The 21,832-nt window shown below is 43.3% G+C and overlaps 1 protein-coding gene and 1 non-coding gene across 2 annotated transcripts in view; one reads left to right on the top strand and one right to left on the bottom strand.

Moving 5' to 3' along the window:
* CTNNAL1 (catenin alpha like 1) overlaps positions 1-21,832 on the top strand; it is a 46,173-nt gene that overhangs the window by 19,623 nt on the left and 4,718 nt on the right. Inside the window, exons 7-14 of the mRNA XM_075560282.1 lie at positions 1,945-2,145; positions 4,124-4,210; positions 7,102-7,260; positions 8,872-8,964; positions 10,018-10,168; positions 16,953-16,990; positions 19,803-19,853; positions 19,953-20,107. Of these exons, the coding sequence (XP_075416397.1) occupies positions 1,945-2,145; positions 4,124-4,210; positions 7,102-7,260; positions 8,872-8,964; positions 10,018-10,168; positions 16,953-16,990; positions 19,803-19,853; positions 19,953-20,107 (935 nt within the window). The remainder of the gene's footprint in view (positions 1-1,944; positions 2,146-4,123; positions 4,211-7,101; positions 7,261-8,871; positions 8,965-10,017; positions 10,169-16,952; positions 16,991-19,802; positions 19,854-19,952; positions 20,108-21,832) is intronic.
* Positions 13,482-13,611, bottom strand: LOC142460585 (small Cajal body-specific RNA 24). Its single transcript, XR_012786764.1, has one exon.

Genomic DNA, 21,832 nt, shown 5'->3' with positions numbered 1-21,832 from the left:
TGCCATCAGCCTGTCTCCATGTGTCTTGTCAGCTGCAATGTTTCCCAGGGAGTGAGCCAACAGAGACAGAGTGAGAGACAGTCTCCCACCTCCAAGGAAAGAATATAGGCGTTCCCAGAATCCTCAGGAGAAGGCCGTGCCCACACAGAGGACTCATTGGCTATGACCTGATTGACAAGCTAGACTCCACCCCTTGACTCTCCATCCTCTCAAATTGACAGATTATGTAACTGCCACAGTGGTAGAACAAGGACTCTTGATACCAAAGTTCATGATCTTTCAAGTGACATCTCTATCTTATTGCAGAATCTCTTCCTGAGATAAAAGGCGACAGAGACTTGCTATTCTCTTAGACTTTTCATTGCTGAAAGAAACCTTGGAGATTATTTTTCTAATTCTCTCCTTTTATTATAAAAGCTAAGAAAAGATATGCCGTGTGTAAAGTCAAAAAATAATGAGGGAAACAAGTAGGATGAGAAGTAGACCTAGCTAGACCAGGCCTCCGGGTTCCGGTCCTGGAGGAGCTGCTGCTGAGCTTTCAGACCCAGGCCCCCTGGACACTGAACAAGCCCAGGCTCGTTCGACAGCGGGTATCTTGCTGGCACCCTGCTCTGTTTTTGGTGGAGACTATGACCTGCAGAGAAAGTGGATACTTACCCATGCTCATTACTAATCTTAAGAAATATAAACGAGCAGTTTATAAAAATAAAAAAAAACCACTGAATTGCTCTCTAAAATGTGTACAGTGTATTTGAAGAGAAAGTAAAAATACTTTAACATAAATGCTATTAGTTCAACATGACTGATTTTTATGTTTTAATTCTGCTTATGTTTTCAAGTTCTCCAACCCTCACTGATGGTCCCATCTTCACTTTTATACATGTAATTTCCTAGCTTTTCATAAAATACCACCTTCCTCCCTATCTAGGTGGTGGTTATTGTTGGAATGACTACTGGATTGCACCCCCGCATCTTGGATTTGCCCTGGGTTCTATACAAACAGCTTATGTATGGAGAATTAGCATGAAGTCATATTTGTGATAGGTCTTTAGAGAGTGCTAAACCAGTGTAAGCCACCCAGGTCTTCATGTTCATTGTGCCCACAATCACAACCGTTATCATTTATAGTTCTTGGCTGGAGTTGGGTGTGACCTAGTTCATGGGGGTGTAGCACAGCTCAGAAAGGTCAGTGAGAGAAAGATTGCACAAGTGAGCATGTGTCCACCTCACGTTGGAGGAGCTCTGAGTGCAGTGTAAGTGACGTGGGCCGTTGTTTGAGGGAGTATGGAGGGAGATGTTATGACTGTGGTCTCAGAGGTACATAGAGTGAGACCACAGATGGGGTTTTGTTGCACAGTAAAAGCTCGGCCTTGACTCTGTCCATGGTAAGGAGCCAATGAGAGGGAAACTTGGGATTTTATAAGAAGCAAACCAGCCACCAGAAGGAGGAATCTTTGGTCAGGGAGGTGCTACTGGGGACCAGTTCAGTGACTATGAACAGGCTACTGAATTAATGAAGGAAATCTGATGCATTTCCTAGTCTCTCCCACACCTGTCCCTTTTACACCTTCCCCTTGGGCTCCACATACATTTGTATTAGGGCGTAGCTTTATTTTCCAAAGCGTTGCCTGGGCATTCATCAGATGAATATCATGTACCTGGAGGCTAGCTTATTTTCCCAACTGGCTGGTACATGTTGGTGTTCTTCCTGCTTTGGTACTCACTTGTCTCAGGAACTTGATTGTATTGACGACTGTCTGCTCTTGGCAGTGTGTCCTCCTGGCTTCGGGGTGAACGCAGCCATCACCAGGCACGGCGCTCCTCTTAGCCCGCAGACAAGAAAAGACAGTGCGTGCTGGAGGCACCCTAAGCACTGTCAGCAACCCATTTTGGTTTGAGCCTGAAGTGTGGACTCCCAGGAATGTGTATCCATTCTGTTCTCAGATGAATATTGAAGCTCTTCGGGAGGCTTGTTATTTCCAGTCCAAGGAGAATCTGTCTGCAATGTTGGAAGTTGTCTTGGAGCACACAGAAAGCTTTACTGATTCTGCCTACACCAGCCACAAGCACAGGGAGCGCATCTTGGAACTGGCCACCCAGACAAGGATGGGACTGCAGCAGTTAATTTCCGTGTGGATGCAAGCTGTAAGAACTTTCACATGAAGTCAGTCTTAACTAATAGCTCTCCCTGGTACCGGGGGAAATGTCAAAGCCCCCGTAATCACCAGGGCTGTGAATGTGGTCCGGAGTGTGACAAACGAGCCTCGTCCTTCTTTCCCTCTCGGCTGTCCAGGGCACCCTTCGCAGGCAGCACTCTCAATACTTGTCTCCCCCTGGCTGCCCGGACTCGGTGCCACCCTCACGATCACTAGTTCACACTGTTGCCCTCCCTCTACCTCCAAACTCACCTCTGGCAAAGTCCACCCGCAGTGCTGCTTCAGAGTGGAGAGCAGAGGACTAGACCCCTACCTGGAGGTTCTGGGACCCGAGTCTTACTGTTGGAGCCGGTCAGATGTGCACCGTTCTTAACTCTGAGGACAGGCGGTTCGCAGACAGCGCTGTAGGAAACGTGTTGAGGTCTAGATGAAATGAAGACAAGGGTAGATCCGACTGGCAGGTAGACGATGCTTCACCCTCACTCAGACTCCTGGTCTACAATTGGTGGGCAGCCACGGTCGGCCCTTACATAGGCTGCTGACACGCTTGAACCGTGGGAGGGTATTTGGTGAAGAGTGGGTAAGATTGGCAGAAATGAGACACCACTGAAAATGTGAACCTAATCTCTTACCAAGGGTGGATGACACAATTGTAATTGAGAGGAGAGGGATACTGCTTATTTATTTCTTAGGTCCATAGACCTTCCAAAAGTATTTAACATTTAACATGGTCTATGACATAAAACTCTGCTAGACTTGATCTGGAAGTCAGGCACGAAAGCTTTGACAGGGAGCCTCGAGAATAAAGATGAATACAGTTAAGTCTGAAGAAAGGAGCAGCTCATGTCCTTGAAAAGATAGATTTATATTTGAATCTCAGATTTCTCTGATGCTTATTGGCACCATCAGAGACCACATGGTCATATGAGCTGGAACCCATGTCCAAAGCGAAGCACTGTCAGGGATGGCTAGTCTGAGCTGAAGAGTGCATGTATGTGAAAGATTTTCAACTCAACATTCAGTAAGAGTTTCTTGTCATCACAAGAAATGCTCTCTGAATTGGCAGTCTGATGCTGAGTCAATACTTAGATCTGCAGGCATCGCCTTTCGCAAAGTTTACAAGCTCTCAGTTCTTTGACTCTGCACTTCAGATATATTGCTCTCGCTCATTCATCTTTTGGGCGCACACTGAGTGCCTTGTGAAAGCCAGCCATTGGAAACCAAAAGATGAGTAAGATAAAACATTGGCCAGCAAGGTTCGCAATCCAGCAGATTGTTTGAAAGGGTAAAATAACAGAAAGATTTATAAGCACTCCAAGGGAGAGAGGGGAGAGACCATATTGTGAGGGGCTTTGAAGTAGGCTATAGTTAGTTACATTTGGGAAAAGGAATCAAGACAGCTAATGAAGGTATTGAGCTTGAACTCTACTGCCTGCCCTGCGGTGTAACTGCTGCACAGAATCCAGCCTGCCCTTCGTCGAGCTTCTATAGGTTTGGTGGGAAAGACAGAGTTTCAACTAAAAGTCTTAACATATCAGTTTGTAGCTGCAAAGCTAATGATTACTTAAAAGAGACGAGAGAGGACCAGGAGAAGGTCCTTTTTAGATGGACTGGTCTAAGAAAACCTTGGGAAAGACATTGAAGTAAGATGAAGGTGAAAATTGCTTTAACTTTTAACTAGGTTTAGAGGAGAGGGAAGAGCATTCCTGACAGAAGATAAACTAAGTTCGTTTTAGTCATGGTCAGTTTATCAGAGAAAAGTAGAATTCATCTATTAGTGTGGGAAAATGTAGCTAAATTGGTAGAATAATATTTTCTACTCTGAGAAAGAGATAAACTTTAAAACTTGGCTTTTTTTACAGTTTACAGAATGATATTAATATTAAACTTTGTAGTTCAAGTAAAATTGATATTACCAATGAAAAATTGTAGAGTAACATGGCATATACCCTTTTCTAAACCTTTAGCAAAGCAAGAAGACGAAAAGCATCGCTGAAGAACTAGAACTCAGTATCTTGAAAATCACTCACAGCCTCAATGAGCTTAAGAAAGAGGTAAGTGTGGTGTGTTGTCTCTTTCATTCTTTGCTAGTTTCCTGACAGAAGTGACTGGAAGGCCTGAGCGTGATGTGCCTGGGTTCAGAAAGCGGTTTGCACCTCCCCCTTGGCCTGAGCGTGATGTGCCTGGGTTCAGAAAGCGGTTTGCACCTTCCCCCTTGGCCTGAGCATGTCGAAGGCAGCATTTGTTAGTGCCGTCTTTCTCAAAGATCGGATCAGGAGGCCTGTCATCAAGCAGCAGGGTTGCCACTTGCTGTGATGTCGCTTGCAAATCATTTTTAGAATAACTTGTTAAACTATTCAAGTTTGGAATCGGTTACTGTAAAATAAAAACAAACGGATGGTTTGCAAGCTCGACCACTCTCAAGTAACAGAGAATCCAGCGCTCACTTACGCCAAGGGATGGCCAAACATGGCCAAGTCACCTGTGTTTTTAAATACAGGTTTGGACACAGCGGCATCCAATTGTTTGCATATTGGCTCTCGTCTCTTTTGTGCTGTAACATTGGACTGGAAACTGTAGCTGAGACTTTGGAGTTTGAAAATTTTAAAGTGTTTGTTATCTGTCCCATTACAGGGAAAATGTGTCATTCCTTCCTTAAGTCATAAAGCAATCTCAGTTCAAAAGTTAGAATGCTTCTTGCGATCTGTCCATTGATGTGCATCCACCTTCATTCCGGTGTGGGCCTTCTTTCCCCTCAGGTCCTCACTCCCTGCTCCAACTGGGACTCTGGGGAAAGATGATTGTCTTTCTCCCCTCTTCGTGCCCCGCAAGCTCCACTGTCGCAGCTCTTACTGATCCCGGGAAGGTGGTGGCACAAGATGAGAAGAGAGAAAGCAGGGAATCAGAACGTTCTTAGTAACTGGTCCCTTATAAGATGGTTTGGTGGCCAGCAGATTTTGAAAGCTCTATCTCTGGTGGATATTTGAGTGGGTTCTTCAGAGACTGTCTTGTTGGTGTCCCCCTCAGGCAACCCCCAACTACAACTCCTGTATCACATTGCTGCTTCTACCTCACGAGGGCTCACGGTGGCCACTCTATTATTGACTCTTCCTCTTCAACAAAAGTCTCTCTTCTCCTTTATCTCTAATTTTTTTCTGCTCTCTTATCTTTTTGAGGGTCAAGGGTTAAGAGCATGAAGTTGGTGGTTGGATGTTTCTATTATGTTTTATGGTACACAGTGATACGTTTTACGTCTTATTTGATACTGATGGATGGTTTATTTGCAATGGATTTGATGCCTCTATTTTAATGTTCTGTTCCACACAGAGGACGTCGTTATATATGCTTTACAAGGACGTTGACAGGTTTTTTTTTTCCTCCCAGCCTAGTCAATTTTGCCTATTGTTAAAATTATGACTATTGTTATCATATGTTTTGGTGATGGACTGAGAGGCTTCCCACATGCTTCCTCTTCTTCACTACTTCAGCGGGTCTCACAGTGTGAACCCCTGAGCGTTTTCACAGGAGTGAGGGAGACAGCATACACAACAGCTGATGTCAGGGCACTACTATATGTCTTGTCTCCCTTTGGCAGAATCCTGGGTAGATTGTCGCTAGGACTTAAAAAACCTCATAGGATCTTAGGAAAGTAACTCAATTTCTTATTTCATCGTCTGTCAGTGAAGTCCAACTATAGATATTCTGTATCTGCCATCGAGTTGATGCTGACTCATGAGGTCCCCGACATCAAAAAAATTTTTTTTAATCTTTTGTGGCATTTAATTTCTAAAGGAAATGTACTTCAAGATGCTTTTTGTTCCTGGCTGTAATTATCATCACTTGATTGCTGCATACAGAGGGTCCCCTATTGGTAATTTTGTAGCAAGGTCTGCCGCTTTTGAATTGAATTACTTCCAGGGGAGAAATGCTTCCTTCAAAGTCAGATTTTCCTTTTAGGACAATGTAATTAAAAGTGATTATTGTCTGTAGAACCTTAACATAACCTGTCACATTGTTTAAAAGAAAAGAAATAGGCAGGCGAAGGAGCAGACAGACTGAGGTGTTAATAGTATCTAAAGGTGTTTGAGCGAGCCATGCTGAGAACCATTCCAACCACTTCCAATAAGCTTCGAGGTTTTCGTAAGGTTTCCGTTTTCTTTTGACCGTGTGCTGGAACCCAGTCTGTTCCAGCATTGCTTGTCTGTCTGTCAGAGCAAATACACTATCACCCCCTGTGAGGGGAGGGCCTGTGTTACCTTTGTTCTGTAGACTCAGCATGTAGCACAGTTTGCACCATGATGCAGTATTTTATATACTTTTATCAAATACCTAATTGACAAAATATATTCTGAATACTTTTTCCAAAAGTCTGGTACAAAGCTTGAGAGAAGAGAGGAAGTGGGGAAGGAGAATGACAAGGTGCCCTTTTAAGGTGGCTTTGGGCCCAGTAATTGTTTACAGCTTTCTCCCTCTTGAATACTGGTGCGGCTTCTTCAGAAACTCTTCAGTGCAACTCCCTCCCGTGTTACCTTGCCTCCAACGTGGGCTGCAACCTGACCTTTCTCCTCGCACTCGGAACGCCGCTGCTTGAACCGCGTCCCAGAGTGGCACCATGTCTTTGCTCCTGTCTTTAAGTTGAGAATCCATAGAAGAGCTGGTTGAGCCAAGGATAAAACAGGGAGAAGGCCACTCTGCTCCTGGATGTCCAGTTTATTTTCGACAGACAGCAGTACTACTAGTGTCTGGGGAATTAGACATCACCCCTACCTTTGGGAGCAAACTCTGTTTGTATCGCCTAGGGGACTTCATGCTCCACAGATCAAACGAGACTGTTTTAAGATTTCTACGCTTTCGCTTTAAAATGTTTTTGAAGTCCTGGTTTGAAAACAAAACACAAAGTTCCTGTTTGTTTTCTTTCCTTGATCACCTCTCCCCCCATCTGCAGCTTCATATTACAGCAACACAGCTAGCAGCCAATGTGCTGAAGCACCATGTGGACGGTGTGCTTTTGAAAGCACTAAAACTTACTGGAGTCGAAGGGAATTTGGAAGCTTTGGCTGACTGTGCCTGTAAACTCTCTGAACAGAAAGAGCAGCTTGTTGAGGTGAGTAGTAGACTGCCTTGCTACATAGAATTCTATTTCCATGACAGCTACGCTATCATAAGGGAATAGTAACATGAATACAGCTTTTGATTCGTACATGAGTAGCCTCTCTCCTCTGGAGCCTCAAGGTATGTTTGTTTTGTTCTGATAGCATTTGACCTCTAAAACAAAATAGGGCAAAAGGCTGTAGGACTAACAAGTGCACTTCTTAAATCTTTTTTTTTCTTCTTCTTTCAATCCTCCCAAGGACATTAGACCTAGGAGTAAAGCATTGGGGGTATGTTGTAAGACCTTGATTCTGTTGGAATGTGACTGTCAGCTTGCTCACAATAAGGTGGGTGGTTCAAACCCACCAATGGCTTTGAGGGAGAAAGATAGGGCTTTCCGCTCCCATGAAGAGTTACAGTGTCAGAAACCCTACATGAAGTGGCTCTTCGTTGAAATTGACTCCAGGGCAGTGGGTTAAGGAGGAGGACTCAGGACCATCTGCGCACATGCACAGGGGACCACAGGGAAAGTGCAGGAGCTGGGGATAATGATAGTTGAGCTAATGGCACCCCGGTTCGCAGGGTGAGTGAGTGGTTACCAAACCTGGGAAGGGGAGAGGGTCTTTCAGAGGAGACGGACTCCTACACACACGCACAAGGACAAGCCAAGGTGACCCTGTAGAGAAAGAGCTTGGGAATACGCTCCTTCTTGAAGTCCTAGAGCCAGGCCTTCCCAATGGGCAATTGCAGGGCAGCTCAAACCAGGCCCAAAAGCAGGTTTGAAAATTACATGTGGAGGGGTCACCAGAGACACCCAGCACCGCACTCCTTCACCAAAGCTTTCCTGTTCTCCCCACTATTAAGTGCTAATGGTGATTCCGTAACTGAGGACTGCCTTTCATTATAAATCTAATATGGCTTACTAATTAACATTCCAAGCCTTTCACGTAATTGAACCTGTCAGCTATCTGGTAGTTTGAAAACAATGCCGTCACCCATTTATACCTCCTGTGTATGCGATATGACCTAGTCAACATGTGTCTAGAAGAGCACACCTATCAGCCTTCTAACTAGCTTCTAACAGACTGCCGACAGGCTCTCAAAGATGCGTGGTTAGCAGGAACCGTGTAGACCCATTGGACGAGCTTAACTTCTTTACAAAGCAACCTGAAGCCTGTTAGGAGCATGCTTTAAATAAGTAGATCTCCTTTGTTTAACAGATTTGACTTTGTAATACTGATAAGCCAAGTACTGTGACTGTAGGGTAACTCGGACATAGTTTAACTGTGAGATACCAGACAGGTCACTTCGCTTTGCCAAATTTGTTCCTCTATAAAATGTGTGGTTCTACTACGTCTCTTCAGTGGTGTCTCCCGGTTCTGGTAGCCTGTGAGCACCTTGCTGTGATGGAGAAGTAGAAACAAATGTGGCATAGCCTAGTTATTCCTAAGCAATTCCTTGGTAATGGATATGGTATCATAATAATCTACTTAATAAAGTAAAAATTAACTTTATGCTCTATAAGTTTGTGGTTAATATTGTTTCTTTATCAATGACAAAATGCTGCTGTGAATTGGGAAGAATGAGAATGTGACAATTGGACTATCCAAATGTTGCCTCTTAGACTTGCAGGTTGTTGCGACATGTATCTGCGACAGAACCGCTTGAAATAACCTGTCTACACGCAGAAGAGACATTTCAGGTGACGGGCCAACAGGTAGGGTCAACAGCAGATGGTGCCTGTGTTTACGTCTTGTCTGCATCCATAGCCGATGGGGTAGGAGGAGGAGTCTGTGTAACGAGAGACCAATCTGAGAAACGCAGGTCGCAGAATTTTCAGTGGTGGTTTGCCAGAACACAGCTGTCTATTAGATTATCTGCCAAATTGGACATTGGCCCGTTTAATTAACTCTTGTTTCTATCCACTTTAAATCAACCATTTACAAAGCAAATTTTTAACACACTTTTGGAAAGTATCATATAATAACAAGCCATAAAAACACTCACACATCTTTTTAATCTAGTAATTCCTAAGGTTATAAGGAGACACTAATTTTAAAAGGATGTTTATTATAACATTTTATAAGACTCCTGGAAGCTATAGCTCCTTTTTAGGCAAGTCATACACTAGGACTTGGAGACAGTAATTATTTGGCTCTGGGCCAGAATTAATACCACTGAGTTTGCTGAGCTGGTTTGAACAATGGCTCTACAGCAATGGTTCTTAGCCCCTATGGGGGTCGGATGACCCTTTCATAGGAGTCACCTAGTACCATTGAAAACACATATTTCTGATGGTCTTAGGAACCAAGAAACCACTCCTCTATCCATCTCCAGGAGGGTCCGCCCACAGGCAGATAGCCCACACTTGAGTACTCAGCATGAAGACTGTTCCCCAGGCTACAATATGCTTCCAGACAACATTTCATTAATTTGTAATTAGAAATAAATATTTCACAATATATAATTACATATTGTTTTGTGATTAATCACTAAATGATATTTAATGATGTTCAATTTGTGCAGTGAAAGTACATTCCTGCATATCAGATACTTACATTACAATTAATAACAGTAGCCAAATTACACTTATGAAGGAACAACAGAAATAATGTTATGGTTGGGGTCACCACCATATGAGGGCCTGTATTAAAGGGCCGTAGCAGGAGGAAGGTCGGGAACTGCTGCTCCACAGTGTTGTACAGCCTCCTCTGTGCTTCTTAGACTGATACGTTTGCAATTCACACCTGTATACATCGTGTTTCTGTAGATCATTTCTGCTGCCGAAACGTTGACATTACATCCATCTAGTAAAATTGCTAAGGAAAACCTTGATGTATTTTGTGAAGCTTGGGAATCCCAAATGAGTGACATGTCAACACTGCTAAGAGAAGTCAATGATGTGTTTGAAGGAAGGCGAGGTGAGAAACTGCCCACATATTAGAATATACTAACATGGTAATGTAACCGCATTTTAAAACTGTTGAATCTCAAGTGCAAAATGAAATATTTCATTATAACCCACGTGGATTATTTTTACAGTGAAATATATTTTACAGAAAAATGATGAAAATATTTATTTTAGCACCGAAGCAATAAAATTTGTTGTATAGGAGGGCAATCTGTTTCTTTAAATTAATATTAGCATTCTTCTTTTCAATAGAAATGAAGTCTTTATATTTCTTCTAAATTGGTTTCTAGTTTTAGTACTGAAGCTGCCCTAAAATAACAGTAATTTTCTGATTGTTAACTTTAATTCTGTTAACTGCGTAATGAAGTGAATGTAGCTATTTGATTTTTAAATTGCTTCCCTTCCGCTTGGATGAAAACCCTTTCCTTGGACTGTTTCCTGTGGTGGGTAAGTCCATTGGTATTTCTCCCATATCTAGACTAGCACCATGCCATGTAGCAAGGCCTTGCTTTACTCTTGACTATCAATTTGGAATTTGGTTTGTTCCTATTATACAGCGTGTGTTGGTATTCATGTTTATGTGTGATATAGTCCCTTCCCCTGCCCCTCCCCCCTGAATGGTTTCTGTTAGTGTCAAAGCATGCTTTGAAAAAGAATTTTTTTCAACTTTGAAATAAAATACCTCATGAAGGCATAATAACATCAAACTACATATTTATTTTTATTGACTACAGCATTTCATATTTTAAAAACACCCACTTAGGATAAATATGCTTAAAACTCATGGAATTATAGACTGTATGCAGTATCATTTGCACAGTATAATAGACACTCGCCATGCTTCCACAGTGAAAGATTTCTATAATAGCCAGTTGGGTAGCATGCCATTTTGATACTTTAACAAAATATCTGTAGTTACAAGCATTTTTGTTTGGGGTAAGGTGACAGAGTAACTGCCGATCAGTTAGCTGTAGGCATGGTTTAGGAAATAAGGGGAAATAGTTGGTGTGATAAAGGACGCCTGGCTGCGGGAGTCACAGCATTATCAAGACCCAATTCTTCTGGAAGTCAGTGTACCTCTGAGCTCTAGACACCGTGTGTCTCTGTGCTGCCTGCGTCCTTCGAGTCCAGAGGTTCTGGCTTTGTTCTGAGGTATCATCTGCCATTCAAGCTCAAGGCCAGGGAACGTGCCAGAGAATGGCCCTCGGATTGTCTGGGGTGCAACCTGATTTCAGATACTTCTTATAGTGTCCCGTGGGCACTGTGGACTGCCATCGTAACTCGTGGCAGCCATTTCATCAGGGATGCGCTGCCAGCAGACGCCCCGTGCCAGAGCAGTCTTCCAGGCAGTGTGTCGCGCGCACTCTTCTTCAGGGTTGGCAAGCCTGTGCTTTTACTCATGGACACGCGTGCCCTGTTTCTCTGTGGAGATGCAACCCTTCCTCCCCCGCGGGGAGAGCCCTGGTGGAAGGCTTCCCCTGCTGCACATGTCATGTGACACTAAATCCCTGCTCCCTCTGCCTCTCTCCCACCCAAGGCGAGGGTCAGTGAAAAATAAACATCTCACTAAGGTCTGTGGGGAGCACATTGTAAAGATAGTGATCCAGTAGCACAGGGCTGTAAAAATGCAACCATAAAATAAAAATAGCTCCGTAAATTGAGAACTTCCTGTGTACCAGGCACTCAGTAGTCCTGGAGAGAGACAGGGAATTTCCTCGTGGTGAAACTGAACTTCAGAGGCAATTTGCCCTGGTTGTCATAGTGAATGGACTACAGAGCTCAGGGTCCCTAATTCAGCTTTGACTGGCGCCGTGCTGTTTCCAGCAGCTCATTTCCCGGAAGGGTGAAGTCTTTATCAGCCTGGAAGTGTTTTCATGAGAATGAACTAGTCCTGCACTCTGGGTTCTGTTTCTCCCCCAGCCCAGACCATTCCAGAGACACTGGGAGATCCGTATCTTGGGCAGTGCAGAAGGTACAGAGGAAGGAGCAAGCACTTGAGGACCAGGGGATTGGCTCACCACCTATCAGCTGGAAAATCGGATAAGCTACCTGACAGAAGAGAGCAATCATTGGGTGAAAATTAGTCATGGGTGCTGGCCATACGTCCTGGCCTCTTGAGTTACAGTGAACATACATGAAATCATCTATTGTAGAACTTGGATTATAGTTAAGTGTCGCCACCAGTTATGTGGTCTTGAGCGATTTGTGAATCTCTAGCCCTAAGTTTCTCATTTTGAAAATAGACTAGATCGGCCTAGGTCCAGGGTCACCGGCTGTCCTCATTCTTGCTCGGTAACAAATGTTGCTGACTGACCTTGGTCCTTTTTAAAAACACACTCCCACGTAGCCTCCTCCTTCTCAGCTACTGTGGACCCACCAGGACTGAGGTGAAGGAAGTAATCTGTAATTATTTTCTGGATTAACTGATCACTTTCTTTCAGTTTCAAGTTGGATATGATAGAAATTATCCCTTTCCTAGCTTTAGGTAAGCAACCTCAAGAAAGCAGGATTATCTTAACTTGTTAGGGCTGAACAGAAATTCCCTTTAGATGAAGGCACTTGACTGCCTCCGGCTGTTGTGTAACCTATAAAGGTCTTCCTGTTGAGAAAGGCATCCAGGTGCGGGTTATTTTGGGTTAGTGGGAATGGCTGATTCCATGCACTGCCCTCTCCGTCCTGATTATTATCATGAAGTATTTGAGAGAGCTTTTCTACAAAGAAGTCCAATTCCGGGTGCACCGTGATCGACTGGACTGAGTCCAGTGTAGTGTTGCCCTGGTTTCTAGAGAGATTGTGACAAACCTGCCCGTTACCTTGCACCTGCCAGCTGCTTTTCATACAAAGAACACACTGTGTTCTTCAGAACCTGGCTTCCCTGTGCTCTAACTTACTAGAAAGCCATTGGCTGTGTTCTAGCTGCCTTGGTTCTGTTCTGGGTATCTCGCCTGCTGTGACTGAGAACATGACCAGCCCTATATCTGCCAGTATCACTTAGCCAACTACTTAAGTACCTACTGGGAGGCAAACACCATGCTGAGCATTGAGAGGGGTCTTTAGCCTTCTCAAACGTAGAAGTCAGGATCTGAGAGCTAGTTCAATGTCCATCTGAGTCTGAAATTCAAGTGTTGCACCGTCAATTCCTGGGATTGTATCAAGAGCATGTTAGTACTTGTCCTGCCTTCCTTCCGGCTTTTACCCCATTCTACCTTCTTAGCCAGCCCTCTAGGACAGCCGGGGTCTTGGTGGGGACTAGGTGGAAAGCTCTGTTCCCATAGTGAAGATTATGTCTCAGCATTAGAATTTGAAACCAGAGCTTGCAGACTGCCCCTCAGTAGTGGAACGATCCACCCTTTGTTCTTGCACAGGGTGAACAGAAAGCTATTCTATTTCTCTAGGACATTTATAAAGAGCTATCTTCACCTTGAGAAGAAACTGAATAAGAATAAATGTCCACAGACTGCCTCCTTTAAGGAAGTTGAATTTCCCTTATTTTGTTGGGACCATCAGAGAGCTGATATGCCTGCATTTCTGTTTTTAAGGGCACACATCTGACTAAATTAGGAGTCCTCGTAGCATAGTGATTACTCATTGAACTGCTAACCTCAAGATCAGTAGTTTGAAACCACCAGCTGCTCCGAGGGAGAAAAACCAGACTTTGTATTCCTGTGAAGAATTGCAGTCTCAGAGACCCGGGGCTTTGTTCCCCTGTACTCTCGAGTCACTGCGTCAGAATTGACCCAATGGCAGGGAGTTTGGTTTTGGGTTCTGACTAAATTAGGTAGGTCAGCTCCTGGTCTTAGATAGCATACTTTCCCAAACCACTCTCTCTTTTTATGATTATTTTATTACTTTTTATAAACCACTCTATTTTAAAATCAAGTCACCTGCGGTTCATTCTGTGTGTACTGTTCTTTTATTTCTAATGCCCTGGCTGATAGTTTTGCACCCCTTTTATCAGTTGGCAGAGTGGGTGGATGAGGTGGCGGTCACTGAGATGGGAGAACAGAAAGAAGGGTGTGTTTGTGGTTAAAGACGAGCTGATTTGAGGGACATTTGAGTATGGAACAACAGAATAATCGAACCAGACTAGAAGTGATGGCCTAAATTGGGGTAAATACATTGCAGTGTACCTGGAGGCCTGATGTAAGAAGCACATTTAAAATCATATTGGTAGGATTTTGTGAGTGATTGAATATAGATGGGGAGGGCACAAGGGGAGTTTGAGAATGACTACTAGTAAGAGTTGGATCAGAATACTTCAACCCTACTCCTGAGTTTAACTCATGATCTGCTCATCCACGAATGGTTTATATTCATTTTAAGTTGGTCTGGGAACCTGAATGTTTTTTCTGATTGGTCACGCCATACAGAATGCCCTATAGAACCACAGCTGAACTGCCAATGGGGCAGAAATGGAGGCAGTGGTGGCTCAGTGACCAATTCCATTCCTAGCCAAGCACTGCCTCATGTACAGCTAGCTACCACACGTCTCTCTGGAGGCCTCTGCCCTGCTGACCAGATGGACAAGCTACAAAGACACACCAAATTCACCATTGAAAACCCTGGGGCCCACAGCAGGTGGGTCAACAACCAGTCATAGGACTGTCTCAGGACCGGACAGCATTTCATACAGTTGGCCATGATGTTGCCAGGCATCAGGACTGATTCCCTAGGGAACCACATTGCACATCTTCCCTCAGATCATTAGCTGGCCCTTTGCAACAGCAGCAGCTCTTCCAGAGCAGGACCACCCACCTGGCCAGCATCAGGGGAGCCGCGTCATGCTTGCAAAATAGTCTAGTAACCACTTGGAAAAAGGGACATGGAAGAAGTGAAGTTCATTCGAATAATATGTTTTTATTTAACCTAGTATATAAAATATATTTATGGTAATATACTCAAGAGATAAACATTATTGAAGTAATTTGTATTTTTTCTTTGTACTAAGTTTTCAAAAATCCTGAATATCATTTACATTTATAGCACATTTTAATTCATACAAGCCTAATTTAAGCTCCCTTCCACAATTTTAATTACTCAGTTGTTACCCACAACTAGAAGGTGAGATTCCCAATCTGCTGAGAACAATTTCACTATGTTCATACAATGGTCATTCTATAAGAAATAATATTAGTATGGATGCTCTAAAATTTCTATTAAGTTGAACTATATGAAATTGCTCTTTGTGCATTTCAAAATGTTTGAGTATTGTGTTCGTCTGGATACATTAGAGGAACAAATTCACAGAAACTCATATGTATGAGCGACTTTTATATAAAGGGTAAGTGTACATTAAGAAAGCACCCCAACTCCGTGCTGTCCAAGCCCATAAGACCAACATTAGCCCATATGTTTTGACACCAATCTCCAAAGTCCTCCTCAATCTCACCTAACACACGGCAATGATGCCCACTGCAGGAGGAAAGCTGAATCAGTGAGCGTGTAAGCATCTCAGCACTGGCAGCAACGGCTGCTCCAGCACCCAGGGCTGCATCAGGGTAGGTCCATATCGCTTCTCAGAGATATATTGCAGGAAGTGAGCCTTGCCAGTGGAAGCAGGTAACTGGCTAAGGCAGCTGCACCCTGGTCCGACCATCAGAGAACAAGGGACCCGAGAACTAGAAAGGCAAAGCGCACAGAGCCATTTAGCTCTCTGCCCTTCAGTTAATCCCACATGTTTTTATCGGCCAGGTTGGCACAATAAACCTTAACTATCTCAAGTATCAACAATTTCATGTGGTGCAACATAATATAGCTGAACATTCTCTTTATTTTTTTGGTAAAATTTTATTGAGGGCTCACAGCTTTTATATCCATCCATCCATCCATTGTGTCAAGCACATTTCTACATTTGTTGCATCATTTTCAAAATATTTTCTTTCTACTTGAGCCCTTGGTATCAGCTCCTCATTTTTCCCTCCCTCCCACCTCTGCCCCTCCCTCCCTCACGAACCCTTGATGATTTATAAATTGTTAATACTTTTCCATGTCTTATACTAACTGATGTCTCCCTTTACCCACTTTTCTGTTGTCTGTTCCCCAGGGAGGGGATTAATGTAGATCATTGTGATCAACAATTTCATGTGGTGCAACCTAATATAGCTAAGCAGTCTCCTTTTTTTAAATATCAAGAGACAGTCACTGTTCACATCTGATCAGGAGTCATCCTACTTTAGATGCACAAACTAGTTACCCAAAAAACCCCAAAATCTATTACCATTGTAGCTTGCCTTTATAAATGGACAATCTAGAGCTAGAACAGTCACAGGGGAAGGAAGAGAAAGTGGGCCTTACACCTCCTTACTTTTCATGGTTTGTGCTTCTTGTGCTGTGGTTCACAGCTAAGAAAGAGACTGGTTAGTTGCTTCCATTCACCTCCATACCTTCCACACCAGAGTCGTCGCCCTGGGGGAAAGCACGATGCGGTTAGCTGTGACAGACTTGCCCTGGTGCTTGCAGGAAAGGAAGGAAGCATGACACTGACCTAGCCGAGAGAGGGATCCAGTTTCATTCGAGGCAGGTGACTGTCACTGGGAGTAAAGCTGGGAGTCATGAAAGCAAATCCCAGGGAGACAGTTCTGTCCTTCCGCCTTAGAGATGCAGCTGATGAGGACCGCTGCGACCCCATTCACTAATCAACGCACACCTTATCCGTGAATGATGTGGAAGACTGAAGTACCAAAATGGATGTATTCAGAATATTTGTTTTTAAAAATAACTTTTAAAGTAAGATATAAATAAGAGAAAATAGATGAAGTGGAAAATTTGTTTCAAGTTTTGTGTGTTATTTGTAGGGGAGAAGTATGGCTACCTTTCACTTCCAAAGTCAATGGTAAGTAGAAGAGTTTTATCCATTTCAGATATTTTAATCAGAATTCCAATTATATTATTACCCATCGCTAGTCCCCCCCACTTCAAATAATTGCCTCTCTGGAACCAAGTTGGGATAGTGAGAGTCTCATTATTTTCAGGAGCAGCCTAGATATAAAGCATACGCTGATTATTTCTGTTTGGTTTGGAGAGCTGAGGATCTAGGAAACAGACTTTGTGATTAGTTAAGAAGTCGTAACCTGAGGTCAGACCTTTTTTGGGTTGCTGTTCTCTTGGGTCTAAAATTCACAGAGCTGTTTTCTGCTACTGAAAAGCTTCCATACTACTTAATGCACGGATCAAAGTATGCCATGCATATGCAAGGCATGGTCCTAGGAGCATCTGGTGGTTTAGCACCGCCAGCCTTATGAATCATAGCCCAGTGTGTAACCACTACATCACCAGGGCTCCTCGCCTTAGGGAGCATGGTGGAATCAACCAGATGGCAGTGAGTTTGTTTTACAGTGGCCAGGAAGCAAAGCTGGGGTGTTCATATGAAGAGGTTGAAATGTTTTGCCTCTGACTGCATTGTTAAACAGTGTCCACTAGATGGCACGTTTGGTTCCATTAATAAGGTGTCTTATTTTCTGTTTCAGGATTTCTCCTGTTCGATTCCATTACACATTTTAATAATAATTAGTTTGTAAAAGTTAATGAAAAATGAAAACAGTGTAATTTAAAAGAATAAGGTGAGGTATGACATTCTAAATAAAATAAAACACTAAAAACATTGAGGGCATTCCTAACTCTCTCAGATGCTTTATTGTAGTCTACTGGGCCAAGGAAGAAGATAAAGATGATCTTAGTAGGATGTGATCATACAGGGAGGACCCACGCAGAGGTCACTGACCATTTGATTGTATTTTCTAACGAACACAGAGGCAGCTGATAAGGATAGTTGTGTGATAGAGAGATTATAGTTTCCCGTTTTTGTTTTCTGATCTTCTGTTTCTCCTGTGTTAGAAAATTAGAAACTCTCCAAAGCACCATGTTATGCGAGCTCTTAGCTCCCTGGGAGAGGCCCGAAGGGGTTGTGTTCTAAGTGAGACTGCAATAGTGGCCAGAAAATCATAAGGGAACAACAATAACAACAAAAAATACTGAGAAACAGACCAGGAGGCTTCAGAAAGCTTGTGGGGAAATGGAGTTAGACCAGGACACTTTTCCATCAGCATTTTGAAGTCCCCTGTCTGCCAGCACAGCGGTATTGAAGATGATCTGTTTCTAAGCAAAATGAGTACGCGTTTGCTTTATTATAATTCGTACTGTTTGGGGGAGCCCTGTTGGTGCAGGGGCTGCACATTTGGCAGCTAGCTGAAAGGTGGGTGGTTCAAGCCCACCAGCCTGGGAGAAAGATGGGACAGTTTGCTTTCGTAAAAGGCTCCAAAAGCCCATTGCCATCTGGTTGGCTCTGCCCCTGTACAGCAGTAGAGCTGCCCCGACTTTGCAAGGCTGTGGTCTTTCTCCTGCAGAGTGGCCGGTGGAGGCAAACCATCAGTCTTGCGATTAGCAGCTGGATGCTTCAACCACTGTACTACCAGGGTTTGTTCCATAAAGATCGCAGCCTTCGAGACAACTCTGCCCTGTATTGTCACCCCGAGTTGGAATCAACTCAAGGGCAATGGCTTTGGGTTGGTTTCATGCTTCTGTGCATGTGCGTAATGATGTACTCAGTGTATGTATATATCATTTACAGAGATGTTTCCTTAAAAAAATGAAAGTGGCTCTTTGTATCTCTGACCCCTTTGCTTCTACCACCATCAGGCTGGAACTGCTCCCACTGTGGGGGAGGAATCCTCAACGGGGACTGTCCTTTCAGGGCAGCTCCGGCTGTAGTGTTTGCTCCAGAGGCTTCCCCGGGTCGTGCTGTCTACGGAGGCAGCTTGCCCTGGCTTTTCCCTGCAGCACCACCTTGGAGCGCTTAGCCATTGTGCCACCAGGGCTCCTTTCGATGAACTGGGTGCTGAGAGTTAGCCTTCCACGGACACATCGGTTAAAGGAATTTAATCCCAGCATCACACATGAAAAACATGGGCAATTACACTTAATGACCATGTTTAATATTACCTTTCCTTGTGAGTCATTCAAACTTTATGATCTTACTGCAACAGAAGGCTAGAGAAGGTTTGAGGATGGAGTACTTGGACTTGAATACTGCACAGAAGAGGCCGTCAGCCCCTGGGGCCTGCTGAAAGAGCAGTGTGGAAGAGAAGGGCACGTCTGTAGGACAGGCTCTGGCCTGTTTTCCCTGGCCCAGTTTCCCCACTTCTAGCACCTGTTCGCCTCGCCTTCCTCACTGTGATCCTGTCAATGCCGGTTCATAGCAAGCCTGGGGAGGAACTGCTCCCCAGGGCTTCCAAAACTCATCTTTCCCAGCCTGGCAGTTGGCAGCCCAACGCCTAACGCACAGTGCCACAGGGGCTCCTTAGCCACAGACTGGTAGAGAGTGTTTGTAACCGGTTATTTGATTTAAACCACTTAGCATTGCTTAACTAATCACAATACAGATCTCTGGTGGCATAGTGATTACCAGTTGGGCTGCTAATCGAAAGATGAGCAGTTTGAAACCATTAGCCATTCCGTGGGAGAAAGAGGAGGCTGCAGTCTCAGAAAACCCCTGGGCAATTCTGGTCTGCCCTGTATGATCACTGAGTCAGAATCGAGTTTTGTTTTGTTTTCGGTTATTAGAAATAATGTTAGTTATGCTTGTATTGCTAAGTTTGTTCATAACTAAATGTACTGCTTTTAAAAAATACTTTAATCTTTTGTTACAGAAGAATAATGCTAACCTGAAATCATTAAAGGCAGACAAACCAGACTCCGAGGTAAGGCCTGCTCCTCTACATTACGCTCATGCTCATAGCTAACATGCCTTTTCAATCAGTAATGGCCAAGTCATTGTGATTAAAATGTGTGCCTTGTAGGAGCAAGCCAGGATAGCAAAGCTTGGGCTTAAACTGGGTTTGCTCACCTCCGACGCAGACTGTGAACTTGAGAAGTGGGAAGATGAGGAGAATGAGATTGTTCGCTATGGACGGAATCTGTCCAGCATGGCCTATTCCCTGTGTTTATTTACCAGGTAACGAGAGTTACACTTGGAGCCTTTTCAGTTAGTATAATAATATCTGGCGTAAAGGAAAACTGCTATGTTAAGTGACTGATTGTTTAAACATCAAATGTGTAGTAAAAGGACTAAAAGTCGTTTTTACAACAGTTTAGGGTCCCTGGGTGGTACAAGTGATTTGTGTGAGATTACTAAGCTAGTGATTGGTGATTCAAATAAGAATTATTTAATGAATGAACCACGAAGGCATTTAATTAGCATTAGATTTATAATTCTTTTTTTTTTCTTTTTTAGTTCCTCTGATCCACTTTTTTTTTTAATGTTTTATTAGGGGCTCATACAACTCTTATCACAATCCATACATACATCAATTGTGTAAAGCACATCTGTACATTCATTGCCCTCATCATTCTCAAAACATTTGCTCTCCACTTAAGCCCTTTGCACCAGGTCCTCTTTTTTTCCCCCTCCCTCCCCGCTAGATTTATAATTCTTTAGAATGGGTTTGTGCCCATTCTTTCCATCAATTTGAAATAATTTTGAATCCTGCTTTTTGGCTTCTTGCATGCCAGTTCTCTCCCCCAGCCAACATCACTAAGCTTAGGAAGCATGACTTTTATATATTTGCCAAGAGACTCATTAACTACAGATTAAAAAATAGAGCTCTGAGCAATACCAGTGGAGACTCCAGTAGCAGTAGAGTGCTAAGTATCAATGAATCAGCATTCATTCGGTATCAAAGCATTTTCCTAACTTTATTATCACCTAACCTGCAGCCTCCATCTTGCCCATACTACAAGACTCTCGATCAAATTGCCTTGTTGAAATCAATACGTACCATGGTTGAATGCCAGCCAATTCATTTTGGAATCAGTAATTGTATATTCTTTTCATCTTTTGATGCTTCCTGCATCATTCAATGTTCTGTACCTTCTTGTTGTTGTGAAGATGCTGCTGAAATCAGTGAAAATTCATAGTAACCCTATATGCGACCACGTGAACACTTCTGGCCTTAGACCATCCTCACAATTGCTTTGTTTGATGCATTGTGTCAGTACATCTGGTTGAGCCTCTTCATCTTTTTCACTGCCCTTTTACTGTCCCAAGCGTGATGTCCTTTTCCAGGGACTGGTCTCTGCTGGTAAGTCTCATCATCCCATGCTTCTAAGGAGCACTCCGGCCGTACTTCCCCCAAGACAGACTTGTTTGTCCTTTTAGCAGGTAATGGTACTGCATCATTCTTCCATCTTCCTATTCAGTGTCCAACTTTTACGGGCCTATGAGGCGATTGAAGATACCGTGATTTGGATCAGGAGTTCCTTAGCCCTCGTGTCCATAAGATTTTGTAACTCTTGAGGCTTGTCTTTTTTTCTTTTGTTCTTTTGGCTTGAGAAATGCTGAGTATGTTTCTCTCTTGGTTTTTCTAAGTCTAGTTGATCTTTTACTGTTGTATCTTCTGGAGCTGCCTTGTGAATTGTTCTGTTCCACTGTTTTACTGCATTCCCGTCAATCCTACTTCACTAAATTTTCTTTTATTTACACAATAATCTATTCTCAATTTTTTTCAAGGAGTGACTTTAGGATTTACTCATTTCCTGAAATTTACCTTTTCCAGTTTAGGAAACTTTGAAAATATTTTGTTTCCAAAGTTTCTGTCTTATCTCCTTATAATTTTGATTTTGAAAAGCTTACTTACATGCCTGTAGTTGTTTCCATGTTCTGAGATGTAATTCATTTTTA

The sequence above is a fragment of the Tenrec ecaudatus genome, chromosome 10 (genome assembly GCF_050624435.1).
Source record: "Tenrec ecaudatus isolate mTenEca1 chromosome 10, mTenEca1.hap1, whole genome shotgun sequence".
NCBI lineage: Eukaryota > Metazoa > Chordata > Mammalia > Afrosoricida > Tenrecidae > Tenrec > Tenrec ecaudatus.
This window is presented reverse-complemented; position numbering and strand designations above follow the sequence as displayed.